The sequence below is a fragment of the Lissotriton helveticus genome, chromosome 3_1 (genome assembly GCF_964261635.1).
Source record: "Lissotriton helveticus chromosome 3_1, aLisHel1.1, whole genome shotgun sequence".
Taxonomy (NCBI): domain Eukaryota; kingdom Metazoa; phylum Chordata; class Amphibia; order Caudata; family Salamandridae; genus Lissotriton; species Lissotriton helveticus.
The window spans coordinates 332,300,006-332,326,671 of record NC_136061.1 but is presented as its reverse complement, the minus strand read 5'-3'; the positions used below and the strand labels follow the sequence as shown (position 1 = coordinate 332,326,671).

Here is a 26,666-nt window from a genome sequence, read left to right as displayed (position 1 = left end):
AGTGAGGGACATCTATCAAAATACAAAATAAATGAAAATAATTTGTAACTATTGGCAGTCGCCATGAATAAATAATATTCATGAATATTGTCAGGGAGGTTTTATTACCTTGCACCAGGGTGTAAATGGCCCAAGCGTGTGAAAGTAAACTGAATTTACTTACAGTGAACCCGGCCGGGCACTGTCAGAAACAAGGAGAAACCAAGCGTCAATGCAATGCATCTGAAACTGACCGAGTCAACAAAAACGGGGGTGCTTAAATATACATGCAACTTACCACTGTAGGCACAGTTGGTAGCGTGTCTTTATTTTATTTTAGATATTCGCGGTCAATGCCGTTCCAACGCCAAGTCTCACAGATTTGCTAAAATAAAGATGTGAAACTGTATCAAGCGCTCTTATGAAGCGAAAATATTTCGCTATATTTCCTAGTTGTTTACAAGCTTTACAAGGCTTTTTCATACCTTGGCGCTTTTGAATCGTGCTGCTCGATGGCTGGCTCCGATCCATCCTCTGGTAAGGGGAGTGTCGCGGAAGGCGGCGTCATCGCCGTTATGACATGATGGACGGCGTGTGTGAGCATAGAAAGGGGACTAACGAATAATTACAAATCATGCGTCCTCGTAGTATTCACTCCTACAGATGGCCGCTATGCCCATATCTACGAATTATATCTAGTTCTCTCAAAGCTACCAGTTCAAATAATGAGCATTTTGCGAACAACAGTGAAAATAGAGACAAATTGCATTATTTAAACAGCAAATTACAATGAAGCTATACAATTTCGTGGGCACCCACCCTGATGGAACCATAATGAGTCTCGGACTATTTACAGGCATTAGCACATATATACATTTTTTTTAAAAAACATTTTGCGAGAAAAACCTCTTTCTTTACAAAAACAGTTAGTACATAATGCTGACAGTTGGTTAGTGCAATACAGCGCATGTTAAGGCCAATACAGCTGTCACAGCATCGAGTCAACCAATTGAATGTTTACAGAATCTAACATAGTTTCTAAGTCATATTGGATACAAAGCCTCTCCATTCATCAGCAGTGTTAAGACCTTCATTTATGGAATTGATCTTGTCGATCCAATGGCACTCGCGACGCTGAAGTATTTGAGCAATATCGCCACCCCTTTCTGGTAATGTTGCGATATCTACCACTTGCCACCTCATTTCATCCGCAGAATGGTTCAATTCTTTGAAATGGGCAACAAGAGGTGCAGTCAAAACAGATTTCCTTATGCGACTACGGTGCTGTCCTATTCTGGCCTTTACCAGTTGTTGCGTTTGTCCAATATAGGGTAAGCCGCAAGGACACCAAATGCAATACACGACATTACGTGTGTTGCAATTTGAAAAGAAATCAAGTTTATAGTCAAAATTGCCATGTGTAAAATTTAATGTCTTACATGTCAATGGGCAAATCACACAATTTCCACACGGGTGATGTCCCAAAATGGGAGGCAGGTTCCAATTAGATTCTAACGTACCACTTTTCTGGACAGCTGTTTCAGTGGACGATCTAACTAAATGATCTTTTAGGTTTTTTGCTCTCTTATAAGCAAAGAGGGGTACCTCAATCGCTGGGTCAATGCTCCTAATGATGTTCCAGTTTTTCGTGATGGTTTTGCGAATCATATTAGTATGGACTCCAAATGTCGTGACACAAACAATTTTTTCCATTACTTTTTTCGGTCTAATGACCAATAGTTCCTCTCGGGGACAGTACCAGGCACGTTTTAGTGATTTTTTAACCAATTTATTGGGATACCCTCTCATTAGTAGTTTATCTCAATATCATGAATGTGGATGGGAAACTAATAACATCTCTTCATAGAAAGCCCACGGAGAAAAATACGTTACTATCATATAAGAGCCAACATCCCAGGGCTCTAAGGGATGGATTGCCCTTTGGGCAATTCTTGAGGATCCGTCGTAATTGTGCACGACGTGAAGATTATATGAGAGAGTCAGAAGTCCTAAAAAATAAACTACTAATGAGAGGGTATCCCAATAAATTGGTTAAAAAATCACTAAAACGTGCCTGGTACTGTCCCCGAGAGGAACTATTGGTCATTAGACCGAAAAAAGTAATGGAAAAAATTGTTTGTGTCACGACATTTGGAGTCCATACTAATATGATTCGCAAAACCATCACGAAAAACTGGAACATCATTAGGAGCATTGACCCAGCGATTGAGGTACCCCTCTTTGCTTATAAGAGAGCAAAAAACCTAAAAGATCATTTAGTTAGATCGTCCACTGAAACAGCTGTCCAGAAAAGTGGTACGTTAGAATCTAATTGGAACCTGCCTCCCATTTTGGGACATCACCCGTGTGGAAATTGTGTGATTTGCCCATTGACATGTAAGACATTAAATTTTACACATGGCAATTTTGACTATAAACTTGATTTCTTTTCAAATTGCAACACACGTAATGTCGTGTATTGCATTTGGTGTCCTTGCGGCTTACCCTATATTGGACAAACGCAACAACTGGTAAAGGCCAGAATAGGACAGCACCGTAGTCGCATAAGGAAATCTGTTTTGACTGCACCTCTTGTTGCCCATTTCAAAGAATTGAACCATTCTGCGGATGAAATGAGGTGGCAAGTGGTAGATATCGCAACATTACCAGAAAGGGGTGGCGATATTGCTCAAATACTTCAGCGTCGCGAGTGCCATTGGATCGACAAGATCAATTCCATAAATGAAGGTCTTAACACTGCTGATGAATGGAGAGGCTTTGTATCCAATATGACTTAGAAACTATGTTAGATTCTGTAAACATTCAATTGGTTGACTCGATGCTGTGACAGCTGTATTGGCCTTAACATGCGCTGTATTGCACTTACCAACTGTCAGCATTATGTACTAACTGTTTTTGTAAAGAAAGAGGTTTTTCTCGCAAAATGGTTTTTTTTAAAAATGTATATATGTGCTAATGCCTGTAATTGTCCGAGACTCATTATGGTTCCATCAGGGTGGGTGCCCACGAAATTGTATAGCTTCATTGTAATTTGCTGTTTAAATAATGCAATTTGTCTCTATTTTCACTGTTGTTCGCAAAATGCTCATTATTTGAACTGGTAGCTTTGAGAGAACTAGATATAATTCGTAGATATGGGCATAGCGGCCATCTGTAGGAGTGAATACTACGAGGACGCATGATTTGTAATTATTCGTTAGTCCCCTTTCTATGCTCACACACGCCGTCCATCATGTCATAACGGCGATGACGCCGCCTTCCGCGACACTCCCCTTACCAGAGGATTGATCGGAGCCAGCCATCGAGCAGCACGATTCAAAAGCGCCAAGGTATGAAAAAGCCTTGTAAAGCTTGTAAACAACTAGGAAATATAGCGAAATATTTTCGCTTCATAAGAGCGCTTGATACAGTTTCACATCTTTATTTTAGCAAATCTGTGAGACTTGGCGTTGGAACGGCATTGACCGCGAATATCTAAAATAAAATAAAGACACGCTACCAACTGTGCCTACAGTGGTAAGTTGCATGTATATTTAAGCACCCCCGTTTTTGTTGACTCGGTCAGTTTCAGATGCATTGCATTGACGCTTGGTTTCTCCTTGTTTCTGACAGTGCCCGGCCGGGTTCACTGTAAGTAAATTCAGTTTACTTTCACACGCTTGGGCCATTTACACCCTGGTGCAAGGTAATAAAACCTCCCTGACAATATTCATGAATATTATTTATTCATGGCGACTGCCAATAGTTACAAATTATTTTCATTTATTTTGTATTTTGATAGATGTCCCTCACTGCCCAGTCCTGATGAGACCTTTATTCTAATGGTCGAAACGCTGTCGACGCCCTAGGAAACAAATCAGACCAACACAGTTTCTATAATTTTATAGCGGCTGGCTAATCATTTGTTGACATAATTGGTTTAGAGTCTAGTTTCCTGTCTTTGTAAATATTCACAGTTGAAACCTGTATAGTTCACCTTGTTATACACGTTCTTGGTTTGCTCACTATTCACTTGGGACAGTGTGCCCGGCCGGGTTCACTGTAAGTAAATTCAGTTTACTTTCACACGCTTGGGCCATTTACACCCTGGTGCAAGATGTCCCTCACTGCCCAGTCCTGATGAGACCTTTATTCTAATGGTCGAAACGCCGTCGACGCCCTAGGAAACAAATCAGACCAACACAGTTTCTATAATTTTATAGCGGCTGGCTAATCATTTGTTGACATAATTGGTTTAGAGTCTAGTTTCCTGTCTTTGTAAATATTCACAGTTGAAACCTGTATAGTTCACCTTGTTATACACGTTCTTGGTTTGCTCACTATTCACTTGGGATACACTGCACTTTGTATAATATTTGTATGTCGCAACTTATTCATATGTATTTTTCATTATCAATTCTTAAATATAAGGTAATATCCTTCATGGTACAAGTGTGCGTCTCTCTTTCTTCTGCCACCCTCCCTCCAATGTTTTCATTGCCATTGAGCTCGTTGTAAACATTAAATTATACAAAATCGTATGCCATAGGAACCACTGTTATCCTACAGAATGGCGGCAGTGCCTGCCAGGCACCACCATAGGGATAATGATATCCCTTTCCACCTGTCTGTCAGCGGCAGTTCACCCCCCATGACCAGGTAGGCGGAAAGGGACTTTGGGGGCCTGTAGAAGGGCCCTTTATTCCAGTCCCTAAGCTCTGGGTTTTTGGGGGGGACCTATGGTGCCCCCTACATATCCCTGCATCATGTGGCAGGCACAGGATGGTGCCTGCCACGTAGTCCAGAGATAGGTAAAGTGTCCCATTTTTTTGCATTGCAGCGTGTGCTGCAGCCAGAAGCACCCGCCGCAATGCAAAAGATAGGTATTGCTTCCGCCGTGGTGGTGTTTGCATCCTAATGCCTTTTGTGGGACAGCCGAGGGCCTGTCAAACAGGCCTGTTTATGATAGGATGGCGGCCTAAGGTAAGTCCGACCCACATCCTAATCATCCCCTAAATAAGAGGAATCTGTAGACATCTCAGCTAAGGGCTCTCTACAGAGGATCTCAGCAGCAAATTATGGTCAGTTGGTAGCACCCCATGTCACTAAGTACCATGAGAGATGAAACCTGGTCTCTGAGTGCATGCCAAAAAGTATTAATACAGTCTCTGAAGCATGACCCATTGTAAAGATCCTATGGGATACTCAAGTATTTTCAGTGAAGAAATGTGGTTAAGTTAGGAACGGGCAAGTGAAGGTATGGGAACTGGAGAGCTTCTATGTAGTTTAACTCAACTGGTGTTAAGACAAAATATTGAGTACAAAATATTGACTTACCAAAATATCGAATAAAAAATATCGTGATATGGCAATATTAGCTGCAAGAACATTGTTGCCAAGAATATCAAATTTCAGGCAAATAATATTGTTTATTGAAATATCGAAGTCATTGATATCATTTATATCAATATATATTTGTTTATAATTTCTTTAAAAAAATATTGTTATGTATTTCAGTATGTATTTTTAATGTATCTTATGTATGTTTTTTGTATAATTATTGTTGATGTTGTTTAATATAGTTGTTGAACTTTTTGAAGTTATTACGTTTTCTTTTTTAAATTTGAGGGCTTTTTAGTACAATACTGGGCTGTGGGTTAATAGGGGTACAGGGTGGGAAGTAATTTAATTATATTAAATAAATGATTATTTTTAAATTAGTATTATTTATTTAATTAATTATTAATTATGGGAACTGTGCAATATTTCTTTTTACTTAATTTTTATGTGCATGGTGTAGGGTTTTTAGGGGTACAGGATGGGAAGTAATGTAATTGTAATTAATTAGTAATTAGTTATTAATTAATATTAATTAGTAAATTGATAATTAAATATTTAAATTGTGTAATTTCATTTTCTTAGTTGTAGGTTGTAGGTTAAGGCTTTATAGGGGTACAGGGTGGGGAGTAAATCAATTCAAATTAATTAATATTTAATTGTTAATTAATATTAATTATTTAATTGACAATCATGTTAATTGTGTAATTATTTTTTTAGGTGTTATTTTTGGGGTTGATGGGAGTACAGGGTGGGCAGTAAATTAATTCTAAGTAATTTATATTTATATTTGTTATTTAACAATAGTTATTTAATTGATAAATAATTTTGTTATTTGTGCAATTACATTTTTTTAATTTACATTTTAGGTGAGGGTTGTGGGTTTTGTAGGGGTATATGGAGGGAGGAAAATTAATTTTAATTAGGTAAAAATTAATTTTTTATTTATATTACTTATTAAATTGTACATTTTTAGGGGTGTGTTGTGCGTTTTGTGGGGGATATTGTGGGAAGAAATGTATATATATTCAATTTTTTTTATTAATGATAATTATTTTATTGATAAATATTTATGTTGATAGTGTAAATAATTTGCTTTTTAATGTTCTGTGTTAGGTAAAGGGCGTGAGCTTTCTAGGGCTATATGGTAAAAAGTAACTAAATAAAAATTATTTAAGAAATTATTTTTGTTTATAAATAAAAATATGTATTTACCTGAAAATTGTTTTTGTATTGTAATTTTAATAATATTTGTAGTTATTTATTATATGTATTTAACATTATAATATGTATTTATTTGATTTAATTTTTAATATAAAATATATTTGTCTTTTTTAACATATTTATCTTTTTTAGTTGTTTACAATGTTTTTTAAATTATTTTATTGTGTTCAAGAGATTGTGTTTGTTTCTTATGTTCCATTGACTGCATTGGGAATAGTAAACTTTACCCTGCTACAATCCAACACTTTCCCTTCTTTTGCGCTGATCGAATTGGGACCAGTACATTTTACCATTCCGCAATCCAACAATTTCCCTACTGTTGCATCCATTGGAGTGGGAATAGTAAATGTTACTTCTATGCTATCCAACACTTTACCTACTGTTGAACTGACTGGAGTGGGAATAGTAAATTGTAGCCCTCCGCAATTCAACATTTTCGCTACTGTTGAACTGACTGGAGTGGAAATAGTACATTTTAACCCTCCGCAATCCAACATTTTCCCTACTGTGGCACTGACTGGAGTGGAAATAGTCAATTTTACCCCTCCGCAATATAACACTTTCCCTAATGTTGAACTGAATGGAGTGGGAATAGTTCATTTTTACCTCTCCGCAATAAAACACTTTCTCTACTGTTGTATTGAGTGTAGTGGGACTTGTAAATTTTACACCTCCTGAGTACGACACTCTGGGGCCTATTACAATCTCGGTCAGAGGCTTTCCGACCGAGATCGTCGGTTTCAATTACGACCGCCTAATTACAATCTAGGCAATTGGAATTGAAATCAATCGTTCATTCTGGCTGTATTCTGATTGGCTCAAGGAGCCCGTTGGCCAATCGGAAACCGGTCCGTTATCCCAATGGACGGCTTTTCCGCTGTTGGAATAACGATGCTCGGTTTCTCACAGGCTTTCAATGCCGGGTTTCCTGACATGAAAGAAATGACAGTCGTCTGGACAGATATGTCAAGAAGCATCACCTCCAAGCAAACACTGAAAGGCACACTGTTCAGGTACAATTTCATGAGGGGACACGTAGACATGAAAGAATGTCAGGAGCTTTAGTGAGACCACAATGTAAATATAAATGTTTTTGTACTTGTATAGCGCGCAGCTACCCGGACCGGGTCTCCCGGCGCTTGTACTCATAACGCTAAGGAACCCCTCCTGGTTTTCCTTGTGAAGTGTCCACTCCTGGGTACCCCCATGGTGAAACCAGGCATCCTCGCGCTGTTGGGGCCGTTGTGGAGATTAAGCAAGCTATTGCCCAAAGTTGCAGCGTGGGACCCATGATTAGAATAGGCACTGAGGCGAGAATATCCGGTCAGAGGAATTTGAGCCCGAGACAGAGCTCTGCATCAAGGTCTGCCGCTCTAACCATTGAGCCACACTTCTCCACAATGGCAGGAGGTTTCCTCTACCTACTCTGTGTATGCCAGAGGAGACCTGATCTGGATTAGACTGCGGGTCCGTTTAAATGTCTGACTCCATAACAGATCCTGATGTATGGTTTGTGGTAGTGTCTGGCACATTAAATGCAAAACACATCCGTTGTGTACATAAACATAGATCTAAGTCACAACAAAGTTCTTCCCATAGGTGACGGCTCACTGCTGCCCATACAGAGGTGATTTGCTGGCATGTGGAGGAGATTTCAATCACATGATGGATCCTGATATGGCTAGATCTCATCCATATTAGAAGTCTCAAGCCCAAGAATCCGGGTCCCTTGAAAAATAAAGATCCTGCCAGGTGTCTGGGAAGTACATTTACCCAGATTGGGAGACTGCACCCTTTACTCTCCGGTGCATCACCTGCTCACTAGATCAGAGATGTTCATGGGGATGTTGATGGAAATCAATTGGTAAAGTCTTAAAGGCAGAACATTTGGACAGGACACTCCTCATCAGTGTCCATTAATTGTCACTTTACAGTTGGAAGTGTCCTATCGAAAGATACAAATACAGTTTACTCAAACTGGTCATTGTTGACACATTTCAAACATCCTGAGGGAAAAAATCACAAACTAATTTCATGAGACCGCAGGTTCGGTATGGGATGTAGACGCTGAATGAGAAGTTTTTACGGGGGTGCTGGTAAGAGTATGTGTGGGGACAATGTGATGTGTGCAGGGCCCTTGGGGTCGCACTGCAATATCTAGACCAGTACATTGACAACCTGTAAGGACAGTTCCACACTGATCATCTGCTCACTATCAACAATACATAGCCAGGCTTATCCTTAATGAAAAGAAATTTCCAATATCTAAATATTTTATTTTAGTTTATCACGACTCTTCGCACATCTAACATTGCTCCCAAATAGCTGTTTCGGTGAGCCAGCCTAGCAATAATACGTCCTGGAGAAGGAGCACCCCTATTTAAGCATGCCACCTAGTGTGAGTGAGGTACGGAGTCACCTTTTTAAGAATACTCTGAAGAGACCAGAAAGTCATATATTCTGTATGCAGAACACACACATTTCAATCAAGTAAACAAAGGTTTTTTCTTTACAACAACTGGCCAGTTTATTTTGTGCATATGCAAGTATGAATAGACAGGTCGTACTGACAGTGGCTCTTTAAAGACACCTCTTGCTCTCTCTCTAGGTCAGATAAGATTTACGCCATAGAGAGGCAGCTAGATATGCCTCAGTAGGTTCTTTCATACACCTGTACTGGTGAATTCCTCTTTTGTGCGCTTTAAAATATGCATTTTGAAGCCAAGTTCCTTTCTCGGTTCTGACTATAATATACATAGACACAAATGAGGGAAAAAGGAGGAAATGTAGTAGTCTCTCAAATCAAGAATACAACATAGGAAAAACACAAGGGGCCTCATTTATGAGGCCGTGCGTGAGTTTTGCGCTTCCAATGCGTCACTTTTTGTGACGCATCGGCGGCGTAAAACATGCCTCCTGATGCGCACTATGTACAAAGTGACGCATCTAAGCAGATGCGTCACTTTGTAAACCCCTGTGCTACATTATACCTGCGTCAGGTATAATGTATGCAGAGGGGGCGTTCACCCGCAAAAAGCCTCGTAATAGTGACGCAGTGAAATCTATGAGATTTCACTGCGTCACTTTTAGGATGCTGTTGCGTAAAAATCTTGCGCCTGCCTCACAGCAGGCGTAAGACTGACGCAAGCCCTTTCACATGGGGCTTTCCCCATGTGAAAGGAAGCATTGCTGGAGTTGCGTCACTTTTGTGACACACTCCAGCAATGCGTCTCTTTTGCGCCTACAGATACGTCAGAAATACTGACGTATCTGTAACTCCTTGCGACATGATGCGCCATATTATAAATATGACGCATCAATCATGTCGCAGGGAGAGCGCAGTGAAAAGTGACGCATCGCTGTTTTCACGCAGCGATGCGTCACTTTTCGTAAATGAGGCCCCAAGGTTCTTTAAAAGTGCCGTTACCCACTAATAGTGGCATTCTTCATCATTGGGAGTGCTACAACATCCCTTGGCAGACCAACACCACGGATGGTTCAAAGGTAAAGGGGGAAGACAGTACACATATATGTGGGAAACTACTCTGTAGAACAAAAAAAGGGGTTAAAACTACCTCAGTGATGCCCTAAACTATCTTTATTCTCGAACCTCCTGGATAGGATTAAACATCTGTAGTGATGATAAACAGGGATATTAATGACCCTTCAGCCCTCTTATCTTTTCTCAACATGTTTCGGCCGCTCTCAATCGCCCAACTGGGTCATTCAGCCTGCCCCAGGACTTAGAGATCTCACTTATTTTTCCACACCTTACTTATAGTTTCAGTTTGGGGAATAGGGATACAAATATCCAATATCCTTGGTAACCACACACAGGGTGATCCAAGTTTCATTATGAATTTTTCTGAAAATGGAGTGTGAGCAGAAGCATCTTCCTGTAGTCGCACAATCGTCAAGGGAAGGACATCGCTAATTCTTGCTACTCACTGCCCATGGAGGTGATATAACATATGCATGTTGCCAATGTCAAGAACAGGTTTGATGTTTGATGTTCACCAACACCTCTGTGATGTCTGTAGAGGGACCACATAGAGATGCCCACTCTCATCCACACCACATGCCCTAACTTTGGAGCCTAGTGAGGATAAAGAGTGGGAATAGTAGCATCTGGCAGGGGACATCTTGTGTCCCTCTATGCAGACGATTTATTATTGTGTGTGTTGTGTGTGACCATGGCAACGGAGTGGCAGTCCTGTTAGAGAAGGTAGAACATGTTGGCTTGTTCTCTGGTTTATATTTTGAGCAGATCAAACCATTGCCCCTATTTGGGCTGCACTAGTTAAGCCTGCGGGAATGAAGTAACAAGTCACTGCGCCAGCGTGTGCTTGAAGCCAATTCTTTGAACTACCTCCACAAATAAATCACCACCTGAGCAGATTCTACCCTGTGAATCATAGATGGAATAGCCAAAAGCGAAGATGGTAACATTGTTGGTAATAGAGCTTATATTACATTCCCTTGTCTTTTATGTGCTACATAGAATCATCTCAAGCTTGGTGTAGGGCCCGAACAGACACAGTGTATCATCACTCCACCAATCAAACATTCTGTGTGACAGAGGAGGGCCGGAGATTCTTAGGCTGAACTTTATTGCAAGGCTGTGCAGCTTCAATTCACTGCAGCGGCTCATAGCGCGGGGTCTCTTCAGCAACAGATGCACCTGGAACCATCTATGACCTTTTGTTGCCCTCACCACAAGGTGTTTCCTGGTGCAGAGAACAGTCAACCTCACACTTTGCATACACTTATTTTCACACCCTGCATCTTGCTGCAAATAACTAGTTACATTTCCTTCAGCAACCGTTGCACCTAGAAATGGCCTTTTGTTGCCCTCTCCACAAGGTGTTTTCTGGTGCAGAGAACAGTCAACCTAACACTTTACATACTTAGGGGCAGATTTATGTTAACTGGCGCATCCCCAGGGATGCGCCAGTTAATGTGCGCCACAGCTCCGCCACCCATGGTGCGCCGCATTTACAATGCGGCGCACCATGGTGCAAGGCAGGGAAGATGCGTGACGCATCTTTCGGCGTACGGGTGGCGCATTGCTGGAGTCATGTCGCAAGTGCGACATGACTCCTGCAATGCACAGGCGCCACCCCTACAATGCATGGTGCGTCACCCTTACGCCTGCTTCAAGCAGGCGTAAGGAATTGCCGTAGAAAGTGACTGAGTGAAATCTCATAGATTTCACTCAGCCACTTTTAGGAGGCGTTCCTGCGCAGGAACGCCCCCCCTGCGCAGGAACGCCTCTTTATGGCGCAGGGCTTTCCAACGTGACGCATCTCCTAGATGCGTCACGTTGTAAATAGGGCTCATTGTTTGCGCCGCCGTTGCGTCAAATTAAGTGACGCAATTGCGGCGCACAGAGGCGCAAGGGCCTCATAAATCTGCCCCTTATTATTTGTTTTGTTTCGCAATTCTTTGGTGAGGAGATCTAGGACTTGGAATAATGAAGATAAAAATAATGAATGTGACAGTGGCCATCAACTCCCTGTGAGCCCCCCTCGTTACAGACGCCCCCCTGAGATGATCCCTTTGTCTGACAGATAGAATGAGTGTGTAGCGTCCAACAGAGACTGTAACTCACCCTGACACCCACAAACACACAGACATCCTCCCCGTTAACATCGTTGATTCGTTATGAAAGGTTCAGCTCCCCAAATATTGGTCAGACGCGGAATGCTTGTCAGCTAAACTTAGCTTTCTGATCGTTTTTATGCCACCACTGCCCTCTAGCGCCCAAAAGGGATAGGAGATTAAGTTTAATATAGTCTGGCATTTTGATTTTTCAGGCCAAGCTGTAATTAAAATTCCTGCTCCTATTTACAAAGGACAACTATAAATCTATTGTAACAAGGGGGGGGTGAAGTAGAATGTTAAGTCAAAGATCGTCTCAAGGTACTAATCAAGAAATCTTCTACAATGCTTTGCCATGACACGTTTCAATTAACAAACAAAATATCCATCATCAGAAATACTGCGAGAAAAGTTTTGCAGTGAATAATGTTTAGAGGCATTTGAGTAAACTCTTTATTGTACAGTTAATAAAAACCATTACAAAATATAAAATACCGGAATATTTAAAAGCAGTAAATGAATATTAGACCGCAAATAAGCAAGTAATGCAGAGAGCAGCAGTGAGCAGCAGTGAGCAGTACGCCAGAACGCGACTCGACATTCTGGTGAACGGACAACGGACGGCTGCGGGTGGCAAGCGGAGAGTAGCGAGTATCACGAACCCCTGCCAAGTCCTCCTGGCCCCCAGGCCCCTGACCTTATCTGACCTGGTGCCCTGGCGCTCGTACTTGTGCCGACTGAGTCTTGCTGAGGTACCGCCGAGCCAACTGAGTTCCGGCGGAGGTCAGTGGGGCCCGAGTACTTCAGTGCTTCAGAGCGAGGCTGAGCGGCGGAGCGGCAGAGCGGCGGACAACAGGAGGCCACGGGAGGGGCCAGTCGGTGAGCGGTGAGTGGTGAGCAGTGCAGCGTCCTTGCTGGCAACGTCCTCACCGTCAACTGAGAGAGATCAATAGAGGGGTAAGAGAGGCTGCAGGGGGTGTGGGGGCTGCAGAACTTTAACAGCCGGAAGACGCTGCTCCACTGCCCAGTGGTTGGCATTGGCATCTGTAACCGGTAAGCGGCACCCGGTTATTAAACGGACCTTACTTACCTTATTGCCTCCATTTGCCTCAACTCCCCTTCCCGGTATAATAACAGCTCCAGGCTCAATCCACGGTGTCGGCTCCCCTCCCTCCCCCCCCCCACAGTCCCTGAAAAGGACACTGAAAGGAGGTGCCTATGCTGGTGGATCACAAAAAAATGTAAGGGGCAGATTTATGTTAACTGGCGCAGCCCCAGGGATGCGCCAGTTAACATGCGCCACAGTGCGCCACTGCTCCGCCACCCATGGTGCGCCGCATTTATGATGCGGCGCACCATGGTGCAAGGCAGTAAAGATGCGTGACGCATCTCTCGGCGCACGGGCGGCGCATTGCAGGAGTCATGTCGCAAGTGTGACATGACTCCTGCAATGCACAGGGCCCACCTGTTCAATGTATGGTGCGTCACCCTTACGCCTGCTTCAAGCAGGCGTAGGGAATTGACGTAGAAAGTGACTGAGTGAAATCTCATAGATTTCACTCAGCCACTTTTAGGAGGCGTTCCTGCGCAAGACCGCCCCCCCTGCGCAGGAACGCCTCCTTATGGCGCAGGGGTTTCCAACGTGACGCATCTCCTAGATGCGTCACGTTGTAAATAGGGCGCATTGTTTGCGCCGCTGTTGCGTCACATTACGTGACGCAATTGCGGCGCAAGGAGGCGCAAGAGCCTCATAAATCTGCCCCATAGTGCGCGGAGTTCTTGCGTGCTTGCTACTTGCAAATTGCAGATTGTGGCTTGATATTCTCTGTTTGGGAAGAGGATTAGGATTACGATTTAGGACGCTAGAGGTCGCTAGAGAGCTCTGGAGTGTGGGCTGTGAGCAGTGAACTTCTCAAAGAGTCACCGAAGCGAGAAGCCAGAGGATTATGGAGCAGGGGGAATAAATAAAAAGGAATACAAAAAAAAAAACAAAGGTTCACAGTGGTTCCTGGTCATTCCCGGTGGCTAATGCGCATGATTTATAGACTGCATTAAAAAAAACATCAAATAACATAATTGCCAAAGAAGAACAAAGAAGGGGAAAAAGAAGGGGCAGCAGTTTTTACTTACGCAAGGCAAAAGGCTTCACCAACGTACAAACCAAAGCAAAATACCAAAAACAACAACAAAAAACAACAAAAAAAGGGGGGGGGGGAGCAACGATTAAGAGATGAGGTCGGGGAGGACACGAAAAAAAACCCCGCAAATAGCAAAAAAGAAAGTCAAGACCAAAACCTCTACTCCCTCCACTGAGGATAGTACGGCCACCACATTAATACCCCCGATATACTCCATCTTTGGCACAATGAATTCCACCGGCCAATTCACTTTTTTAAAAGACCCAGGGGCAGATTTATGAGGCCCTTGCGCCACGTTTACGCCGCTGTTGCGTCACGCAAAGCGGCGTAAACGTGGCGCATCCCTACGAACGATTTACAACGTGACGCATCTAGGCAGATGCGTCACGTTGTAAAGCCCTGCGCCGCTTGTGGGCGTTCCGGCGCAGGGTGGGCGTTCCGGGGCAGGTGCGCCTCGCAAAAGTGGCTGAGTGAAATCTATGAGATTTCACTCAGTCACTTTCAGGCCAATGCTGCGTCAAAACCCTGCGCCTGCTTGAAGCAGGCGTAGGTCTTGATGCAGCATTGGTCAGATAGGGCACCCCCGAGCCTTGCTGGAGCTGCGTCGCGCTTGCGACGCAACTCCAGCAATGCGCCGCCTTTACAGCACAGATGCGTCACGCATCTGTGCCGTTTTTGCCCCATGGTGCGCCACATTGTAAATGCGGCGCACCATGGGTGGCGGAGCTGTGCCGCACTGTGTCGCACATTAACTGGCGCATCCCTGGGGATGCGCCAGTTAACATAAATCTGCCCCCCAGTATCCGCAATGTATACAATTCCAGCAACACCGAACGGTCTTCAAAAACCAATGTCTGCAAGTAAACCAACAAAGACAACAGACACAAGGGCATCACAGTCCTGTTCTAACTTGACCCCAGGGAGGAAAAATGGTTTGGAGGAAATAAGCAAGTGTGTGCAAACGGCTTGGGAAAATAGTAAACACACGATACAAACTCAAGCCCAAGTGCACATGGAAAATAAAAATCATGACACAGACTCAGGTCAAGTATCACACCAAATATCACCAGGAGCAACTAATAGAAGCATGGACGGTACAAGTGAAGGGACCTCACTAACAATGGAAACAAGTAAAAACCAGAATAAAAATGAAAGGATAACCACATTATCTGTCCCATTAACATTTGACATAAATTTGGATCATTTAATGGTTGAAAGTCAAGAGGTCTCTCGCAGTAATGAAGGGCAGTGTAACATCAGCACCTACAACGAAGCACATAACGAACATCCCAATAGTCACTCAACCCCAAGGCATGAACCGTGCCCAAACCAAGTAACGACAAATCTCAATAAAGAGAGAAAGGACCACAAACTACTCTGGAGGGGGCCCCAACTCCAACTTCAAACGGGTAATAAAGGTAGTTCACTAACACACATGGTCCAATCTGACGACAAAGCAAATGCACTTAACCTGGAGCAAACACAACTCCACAATAAAATACTAGCGACGAATGTGGAGTTCCAGGAAGTAACATTCAAAAATATAAATAACACATCAAATATGGATACCTTAAATTCAAATATAATTGAGATATCCAGCAGGCTGAATCATTGTGTAGATATTGTGGACGTGGATGTATCCTTACACCACGTGTAGGCCACAGTGCAAAGGGCCTCAAGGAAACATCGGTAATTGAAATCTCAAGATGTTTAGAGGCGTCTTTGCCAAAGTGTGTTCCGTGGCTGGAATAGAAGTACAAAGAGGGTCTGAAATGGAAGCCAAACTGATTTAAAAAAAAGCTGATCAAAAAGATAAGGACTCATTTAGTCCTCTCGCCAGAAGGAAAACTCCAGACTTTGGAGAGTCAGGGGTGGGTGGTGGCTTTGGGCCTCATTTATGGGTTTTTTGCCGTAGGGCAGCGCAGCAGGCTTTGCTGCTGCTGGGGATGGCTCCTCCGCTAGGGCGGACGAGCGATGCCCCACTGCTTTCTCGCAGTTCGAGAAAGTCAAAACATAAAATAGTAATAACTTTTGGTTATTACCATTTTATGTTTCTTTCCGCATTATAGGTGGGCGGAGCTGCCCAGGCAGGGCAGGAGTGATTTTCCCACTCCTGAGTACGCATGACTGGGTTGGTCGTCCCTCTCTGGCCGCCCAAATCCGTCATGCACACTCTGCACTTCTCCATCCAGGCAAGCATCGCAACCCGACTTGGAGAATATACAAATCCATACAGAAGTGAGCCATAGAGCAGTGGGGACATGGGACCAGGGCCCGCAGAAAGGTAGGTTTTAATTTTTTTAATTTTTATTATTCAACATCACCACCTCTCCCAACCCTCTCGTGACCCCTCACCTGCCCCCACACCCAGCGCCTGCCCTGACTGCCTGCTGTGTTGCCCTACGGCTAAAGAAAAGGGCAGTAATCCGCCATATTAGATACAGCGCTTTCTTGTCCTCTTCTCCTGCGCCAGCGCTCAATGGGCAGCCGTGCTGCAACGCAGGGACCTTTGTACAATGGTGCAAGGGTGCCTGCGTTGCGGGGATGATTATTTTTGTGCAGGAATGGAAACCTTCCTGCAAAAAAACAATCACATGAGGCTTTTTCCTCTTCCTATGTGTGCTGCAGAATGCAGCACACACTGAAAGTGGAAAAGCGAGGAGAAATAAAAATATTTTTCCTCGTTGTGCCTCTCTTACGCCTTCCTGGGGAGATGTACGTTTTTGGCACTGCCTCAGACTTACGATTTCTCGTAAATCTGGGGAGTGTCAAAAAGCCATGGATGTTGCTGGGAACGCCCCCAGCAACACCCATGGAACGCCCGTTCACACAGTTTTCTGTGTGAAAGGGACGCATATTTATAATGCCATGAACATGGCCTTATAAAAATGCTAGTGGCACGTTGCGCCAAAGGAACGTCAAAAATGTGACGCTCCAGAGACGCAATAGTACCCATAGGGCTTCATAAATGAGGCCCTTTGTCTGGGAGGTAAGGATAAAAGAGAGATGAGGATAACGTTTTGACTCGTTGACTTTTATACCCTTTCCCTCTCCTACTGGACCACTCTGGTCAACCTCTCCCTCTATCAAGGCTCCCTTCCTGTCTCCTTCAAAACTGTCACCCCGCTTCTTAAAAAAACAACTGCTGATGCGTCTGACCTCAACAACTTCCGCCCCATCACTGACTTACCCTTTCTTGCGAAGATTACAGAAAGATGTGTAGCGAAATAACTCTCGTCATATCAAGGACAATGATCTTCTTGACAATTTCCAGTCTGGCTTTTTTCAAAACTGCAGCACTGAAACAGCCCTACTGCAAGTGGTTGATGACGCGCTGAGGATCCTCGACTCGGGGGGGGGTCCTGTCTTCTAATTCTCCTTGACCTTTCTGCAGCCTTTGACACTGTCAATCACAACACCCTCCTCAACATTCTTAAACAGAGAATGGGCATGGAGGGCACTGTGCTTAAATGGTTTGCCTCCTTCCTCTCTGATAGATCCCAAATGATCAAAATAGCGAACAGTCTTTCATCTCCTGTGGCGGTAGGTCAAGGTGTTCCTCAAGGCTCTATACTTGCACCCACATTGTTCAATCTCTATTTAGAACCACTAGGAAATCTCCTAAGTAAATCCGGGATCCACTATCATCTCTATGCTGACGACACTCAAATCTACCTCAAGGTTGCCTCCACTCACCATCTCTCTATCCTAAGCTCCACTCTCGACTCCATTCATAACTGGATGTTTACTCATCAACTGATTCTGAATCCCTCCAAAACCGAATTCCTCCTCTTCTCCTCTTAAATCTCTCCTACCCCGGTGCAATCATGGATGGATCAGTTGAATCTACTTAACACTAAATCCATCATTGCCGACAGCGCAAAATCCCTTGGTGTCATTCTCGACAAAAAACTCAATCTAATCCCCCACATCAATTCCATTGCAAAGTCTGCTCGATACCATCTGCGCCTTCTTTGGGGAATCCGTCGAGCAGGACCTTATAACCCTGGTGCAATCGCTGGTCCTCTCCAGACTTGACTACTGCAATTCTCTTCTTACTGGCCTCCCCAAATCCCACTTGTACCCCCTTAAATCTGTTTTCCATTCAGCAGCTCGTTTAATTTATGGGGCCAAAAGAAGCGACCACATCACACCGATGTTATCCACCCTCCGTTGGCTTCCAATCGGGGCTAGAGCTATCTACAAGACTGCCTGTATCACCCACAAAGCCTTGCACTCCTCCTCTCTTCGCTACCTGGTGAATAAACTGAAACTCTCTGGAGGCTCTAGACCATCACGTAATGCGGAAAATCTTCTGCTTGAACCTCCCACTTTCAAGAAGGAAAGAACAATGGCACAATCCTTTTCAGGCAACGCGGTGAGAATCTGGAACTCCCTTCCGCCGCAGCTCCAGACCACCGCCTCCTCCCAGGCCTTCAAAACGGACCTCAAAGTTCTCCTCCTCCAAAAACACCTCCAAAAGTAATCCACGCCCAATCTATTATCTGAAGGAAGACCTCCCTTTACTGAAAATTCTATTCTCCTTGACTATGGAAGTGCCTTCCCAGTGTGTTCTTGTGGTTGGAGTGTTTAACATTCACTGCTGTATTATCCTTGTACTTGTGTTTGGTACCTTTTTGTAACTTGCACACACCACTTTCCCTTGTAACACACAGTATGCTACCTCTCACATTTTGTTTAGCTTTGATACTTGCACAAGTGCCACCATTGCCTACGTTACGTTTATTCTTGTGCCTGAGTGTCTAGCTTATTTTGCAGTATTATACCTCTATTTGTACTTTGTTTTCTCTTATAACCTGCACACTTGTCACTTTTTCCTCATGGCACCTTTGCTACCTCATGTATTTTGTTTGCTCACAATTGTCACTTTTACCTCATGTAACTTAACGTCTGCTTTTGTAATTTGTTCACGTGTAATGTTCTCCTCATGTAACAGTTCTGTTCCTTGTGTGAAGCGCTCTGACGCCTTCGGGTACAGTCTGCGCTATATAAAAACGCATAAATAAATAAATAAATAAATAAGATAAGAGGTCAATGATGGAAGGTGTGGGTTTTTGGAGAAGAGACCCCGAGACTGAAGGAACAGGAAGAAGAATAGATTGGAAGGTTAAAAGAAAAAGTTAGAACCACGAAAGAAAAAGCAATGGCAAAGCCAGTAGGTCTGCCAGCCTTTTGGCAAATCTTGTTTTGTTTTGACATGGCTTTTCCAAAACATTATTGCTCAGGAAGCAGCCGGGCCCTCATCGATCTAAACATAAACATTGGCTAAAGGCAAAAAAATTGGTTATGTCTCAAAAAGGCACATATTGCCATAGTACTCCCTGGCGCTGAAGGGAACTACTTCATGTGTTGATGTGCTCCATGTTACAGGGCAACAAGCTGTAGCACATAGCAGCCACGGCCGACAGTGGGAGTTCCTGCAGGGCGGTGATGTGGGGAGGGGGTGGGGCAGGGTGGGGGGTAGTAATGTATGGATTACGGAGTTTTACTGGTAAGTAAACATTTAAATAAATAAAACGAATTGCTTTGCGCACATTGCATCGCATTTGGAGATGCAGTGCACTCAACGAAATTCGTTTTATTTATTTAAATGTTTACTTACCTGGGAAGCTCAGTAATCCATACATTACTACCCCCCACCCTGCCCCTTCCCCTCCCCACGTCACCGCCCTGCAGGAACCTCCCACTGCCGGCCGCAGCTGGCTCATAGTGAAGCAGCCAATGGCGGAAGTAACAAAGGTTATTTCAAAAGGAATGTACAACAGCATTGGCATGAGACAGGAACAAATAAAGCTGGAATGTGCCCTCTGCTCTCATATAATAGCAAGTGTCCTGCTATCACATCAGCCTCTACAACCCAAGGCAACTCTAAAGTAATAATAAAGTAAAAACAAAAACAGTGGCAGTGTGTGTGGATGTGTTCCTTGTGAAAGGGATAAATGCAGCCACTCAAAGTAAAGTTAGCCAGCTTCTGAAATAGGCTGACACATTGCCCCATACCCACCCTGTCGGAAGCTGAAGCAAAATGTGATCTGCAGAAGAAGAGACCGATGGAAGAGAGGTGACTAAAGGGCCCTTTACGCATGATTATTATACAAATAATGTCAGTAAAATCAAAAGGTCAGGGGTGCAAAGTAAGGGAGCATCAAGGGCAAGGTGAAAGCTCGAGGACAATCAGAAGTCAGGAATTCAAGATAGTAAATAAGCCTGGTCAGTAAGGAAAACAGTGTCATAAAGGAAGACTGTCCAGGGAAGTGGCAGGTAGTATTGGCTTCTACCATAGTATTAACGGGTACCGATCGCCCATCCCTCGGTTGGATAGTGACAAACAGCTATAATTGTGCAGCACTGGGCCCCACAGACTCAAAGGCCCCAGTGCCATGGGGGCACATGCTGCAGTAATGAGAAACACGCCACTGAGTGGGAGCAAAGGAGGTTTAAGTACAGCTCTGCCTGCAAAGTCAACACTCTGTGAAAGGTGGCGGTGCCAGGGAGATGGGGACTAGGGAGTGGGGACAGTAAATGACAAATTGTGGAGGCGTGGGGTGGAGATGCCAGAACCGAGTTGACGTCCTAGTTCTTCCTGATGTGCAAAAGAGACTTTCATTGTGAAAACATCGTACGCAAAGGTGTATGTAAGGAGTGTCCAGAGTAGGACCAGGAGGGCCCAGATCTGTGCCAGATATTCAGGGCATTCAGATAAGGCAAATAAGGCAATAGAAACGCACATAACATCCTGAGTCACACTTCTGACTTACACTTCCTACGTTCCTCTCGTTTGTTGTGTCATGAGGTAGCCGAGTGGATGACGACCAGCCGCCTGAAACTGAACTCGGACAAGACGGAAGTCCTCATCCTGGGCCCCTCACCCTCCGCCTGGGACGACTCCTGGTGGCCTCCCGCCCTGGGCACCGCACCCAAACCGACAGACCATGCACGCAACCTGGGCTTCATCCTGGACTCATCCCTCTCCATGACCAGGCAAGTCAACAACGTCTCCTCGGCGTGCTTCAACATCCTATGCATGCTACGGAAGATCTTCTGGTGGATCCCCACCGAGACCAGGAAGATCGTCACCCAGGCCCTCGTCACCAGCCGACTGGACTACGGCAACGCCCTCTACGCCGGTACCACCGCCAAGCTCCAGAAGAGACTCCAGCGGATCCAGAACGCCTCAGCCAGACTCATCCTCGACATCCCACGAACCAATCACATCTCCGGACATCTGAGAGACCTTCACTGGCTCCCCGTCAACAAAAGAATCACCTTCCGCCTCCTCACCCACGCACACAAAGCCCTACACGACCAAGGCCCGAGCTACCTCAACAGCCGAGTCAACTTCTACCCTCCCAAACGCCACCTCCGATCAGCCAACCACGCCCTCGCCGCCGTCCCCCGCATCCGAAGAGCGACTACAGGAGGAAGGTCCTTCTCCTACCTGGCTGCCAAGACCTGGAACTCCCTGCCGACCGACCTGCGCCTGACCCAAGACCACCTCTCCTTCAGGAAGAAGCTGAAGACCTGGCTGTTCGAGCAGTAGCGGCACCCCCCCCCCCAGCGCCTTGAGACCCTACGGGTATGTAGCGCGCTTTACAAGTGTCATTGATTGATTGATTGATTGATGTGTTAATTTTTCACTCATTCTGCCCGGTCGGACTGAATTTGTACTTCATCTACTCGATTCACATGTTTCGCCTCCCTAAAATCACTCTTATTATTGGTATGGTTAGGTGGAATTTCACAGATCGTCAAATGTTTCTCTTGTTGCTGATCTTTGCAAGTGATGCAAACTATCACCCTTTTGTTCCTTACACAGCATGCTGTCACCTTCGGGTGGAGTGTGCTCTGTAAAATAAATAAATAAATAATCATAGTAAGGGAAAGTCTAGCATGCACTTCACCATCACCACCTTACGTTGCCATCCGTGAGTGTTATCCATCTGCCATGTGTAGCATTTTAAGCGAATGAGGCTCAAATATCTGACTCTGCTGATTTTTGTACGGAAATGCCAGAGTGTAATCCACAGTTTTCTTAATTAGCACAATTTTGGATCTCTTGCTGAATGGCAGGTGAGGTTGATGAAGCGAAAAGTGGTTTGGCATTTTTATAGGTTTACTTTTTAAGCTAAGTACGATCAGTGCATGGGTGGTGTACAGGTGTTTAATGCTTTGACTGCCAGGAATCTTAACACTAAATAAAAGAAAAGTCCACAGTCCTTATTCAAATTAAATAGGTCGCATCATATAGGAAGTAATTGAGAAGATTGAATTCTAAGAAGAGAAAGTAATGTCCGCCCTTGTTGTGTTTTGCAGAGTGCTGGCATCATCGACGCGGTGTGTACGAAAAACAGTGACTGCCCGGAGGGGGAAGCAGTCACTGCTGGCAATGGTAGGACCCAAGAATTTACTTCCAACTGCATGACCACAAATGCTCTGCTGTAAATAACGTATCGTCAGTGTATACTCGTATACATTGTTGGCAGGTATCAAAGGGATGATATAGAGAGTGTGTCTTATCTATAGGTAGCGTAGGTCAGAGGTGGAGGCAGATTTTTGTGTGCCAGAGAAGGGGGAAAAGGTTCCTGCATGGGCTCCATGGTGGCTGTTGAAATGTGAGGGATGGGCCAGAAAGGGTTGCAATGAACAGCTGTCATTGGCTAAAGTATTGGAGCACTGATACCAGCACCAAACCGAAAAGGGCCAAGTTTCTCCAGAGGGGGCTCAAAAAGGTTCTCCGAATCCCCACGAGAATGTGTTGTAAAAATGGGGCCAGAGGGAACTCGAACTCAGGCTTGGGGGTTTATTGATGTAGGGCAGGATGAGTGCCTCCAGCATTCAGTTCCTTTTCTCTAAGCCAGTCCATCACTGTGAAGGTCAGATTGGAATCCGTGTATCAGCAGGTGCAGTGATTACTTTGAAAATCAAAGAGACTGTCAGGACTTTGAAGTTTAACTCCATTCATTAGCTATTTATCAAGTCCAGTTTTTTTTCTTTATATTCAGGTGCTTAGAGTCACGTCCAGAAAGCAGATCAAAACAAGTACTGAACCACCTACTCATGCACTAGACCAGAGAAGGTTGAGAATTAGGCAGTGCACTCTGCTCCTGATTTGCAGGACCGTTTTGAGTTCAGATGTGCCCACACATCGTTGTCAGTGCGGTTTTGCAATGCGTCTCCTATACGCCCACAAAAATACCCTGTGAAGAACTCTTAATTTTCACTGATCCATGAGCGAGTAGCTCATCCAGTATGGGTTTTTCTTTGTGCATTCTGGGACTTGTAGGCTAAATTTAGAATGTAAACAAAAACATCCTGGACTTGATGGAATACTCTGCCTGTGTTGTATTTCCACACAGCAAATAGCTCCCGTACGAAATTAAAAGGTTAGGCACGAACAGGAGTTAAGAAAGACTAGATCTAGGGACAACAGAGCTTTCTAACGTTGCTCTATAGATTTGGCTTTAATCTTGCAGCACTGGATTATGGTGATAAATACAATAAACAACCTGGATTGTACTGCAGGCAGACACATAATTCCTGACGCTTCTGTCTCTCCCAGTCACTTGATCATGTAGAGTAATAATTAAGAAAGTAACTGAAAAGTTTTGTTTATGTCATATTCATCTCTCAGTTTCAGCAACATAGGGCCTATTTACGATGTCGGGTGGACTTGCGTTTACCCGACATCATTGCGGTCTGGAACTGACTGACCATAGGCCGGCGGTTCTGACCACCGGATTTGGTGCGACTGTCCTATGGGTGGGTAGAAACATACATTCCCCAACGGCAGCTTGTGCGCCAGGAGAAAAAGGCACGCAGCACAAGCTGCCATTGTGAAATGGATGTAGGGGTCCACAAAGACACTTTGAAACAGCTTTTCCATGTCAGAAAGGCCGACATGAAAAGGCTGTCGAAAAGTGCCATCATAATCCCGATGGTGGGGCCAGGCCTCGCTCAGCTGTCATTATGGGATTATGGTAGCGGATGCCGCTCTGATGGGCTCTTTCAGCTCGTCAGAAGGGCATCAGCATCTCCCCGCAGGTTTCCCTCCAACTGCCGTCATCCTAATATGGCGGTCAGACTGAAACGTACGATGTTGGGCGGAAAGCATCCGACAGCTGGTCGGGGGCTTTACGCCCGACATCATAATTAGGCCTATAGTGTCCTTCTTGGTGCTGGACCCCTCCTCTTGGAGCATTAGTAGAGATTGAAAGATGGACTACCTTTGGTGTTAACCACGTTGGAGCCCTACATCGCGATGGAGTATTGCTTAGGTTTGAAGACTTGGCAGAAGAATTTAATATACCTAGAGAACAATGTTTAGCACTCAGGCATTGGTTACAACAATAAGGAATTATTGGAGAAATTGAGATGCTGATCCTGCCACTCATCAGGTGTGTCAACAGCTCTGTACAACAACAGGGTGCGTAAGAATGGTCTCATATCTATATAGTGCAATTCATGCAAATATTCTTTCTCCTTGCTGAGTTGAAAATAAAATGGGAGCGAGACTTAGCGCTCCAAATTAATTATTTGGACTGGGATAGTATTGTAGCTCATATGCCAGCTGTTCATAGAAATGCTAGGTTCAAATTAATTAATTTCTATAACTTGCATAGAGCTTATCTTTTACCTGGCAGGATTTAACAAGTTCTATGTGACCGCTGCCGAAAAATGTCCCAGGTGTGGGTAGTTGAAGGGATAAATGTTCCACATGTTATGGTCCTTCCCTTCATTAGCGGGGTTCTGGGAGGAAATAATAGAATGTAGTAATGAAATAACCTTGCAGGATATCCCTTGTATGCCCTTGATCTGCCTCCTAGGGGGATAGCCTCATCCTAAATCCTCAAATTACTAGATGGTGTAAAGAAATGGTTAAGTGGGCAACTTTGGAGAGTGCTGTGTTGTTTCGTGAGATAAAAAGACGACAAGAGAAAGTTGAAAGGGTTAAAGCATGGGAACACTGGGTGGATAGTTTTTGGCCCTGGAAGAAGACACAGATTACTCAAATAGATCCCTGAGACCTTGCGGGTAAGGGAAGGGAAGTCTAGTTTAATACTGGTAAATTGGGTGATAATGGGTACTACTGTGGTATACTAGTCCATGAGGAATATTTTGACACTTTATTTATGATTGCTTTTCTTGATTAGGGTTAACTGTGGGCGAGGGGACTGATGTTATAGTTTTATTGTACACATTTTTGTAGACCTAACATGTATGAAATATACAGTAGTTGGAATATGCTTGAATGCTTGTGGGTGCATGTCATATGAAATATATTAATATCACTTTTAGTCTGTAAATTATAGTTATCTGGGTATTTCTACTTTTTAACCTATATTTTATACCATTTATTATAATTATCTGTGTACCTTTTTAAAGCAAATTACTGTATATGTAGTGTACATCATTTATGATCTGTGTTATATGACTGTCACTAAGGTCTATTTAATAGATCTAATAAACATTATTTAAACTATAGCCTGCCGTGGGCCCAGGGAAAGAAAATATCTATGACTTGTACTGCCTTGTGCCCGCTCCCTCATAACCACATGTTCAGAGCTGTAGAGGAAGGCGATAACATGTTTCATGACTTTTCTCCATGCACATTGGGCCACCACTGGGTAGGCATGGGGAAGGATCTCCTTCCCGCCCTGCCCTCCCCACAACCCTCCAGATCTCTGACAGTCATTGCTGGGTGCTTAGAGTGATGTCTGACTCAACTCAGATGGTGAATGGCAAAGGGAAAGTGTCTGTAACACAGCGTGGACTTGTATTTGACTTTTACTACCACAACATCAAAACTTAATAAGTGAACCTAAATTTAGAACCATCCAAATCCTTCAACCCATATCAAAATGATCAAGATCATGTCATCATCACTACACTAAGAAGCAACACCTTTCTTTTCAACTCATCTACCCAATCATAATATCCTCAATTCATTTAATGAGAGCCAGACTGCCCGGCCATACACACCCAAATACCAAAAATACTTGCATAGACTTCACTTTTCAAACCTTCACGAGACTCAGCAATTACACTATGCACCCTACCTCCTACTACACAACCTATCTTAGATTCATCTGACTAGGACCAACTTACACACCTCAATTTGAGGGGCAAATCAAAAATGCCAATTCTGCAGCTCAACATGCACTAGAAAAACAAAACTGAATCGAAGAAGAAAACTGCTGCTTCACTGGAGGGACAATAGAATCATGGTTTTCCACTGATGCTCCAACCTTCCTGGGCATCCTGCTTCCAGAAAGCTACAGGATCTTATTTTAAGATCCCTAAAGCAGAGAAGGAGGCCTGCCCACCATTCACCATGCATCACATGCCAAGAGATCAGAGATCCCATGT

The 26,666-nt window shown here is 44.1% G+C and overlaps 1 protein-coding gene across 1 annotated transcript in view; it reads left to right on the top strand.

Annotated features, from left to right (window-relative positions):
- P2RX5 (purinergic receptor P2X 5) overlaps positions 1 to 26,666 on the top strand; it is a 559,306-nt gene that overhangs the window by 243,217 nt on the left and 289,423 nt on the right. Inside the window, exon 4 of the mRNA XM_078679950.1 lies at positions 22,614 to 22,689. Coding sequence (XP_078536076.1) covers positions 22,614 to 22,689 — 76 coding nt within the window. The remainder of the gene's footprint in view (positions 1 to 22,613; positions 22,690 to 26,666) is intronic.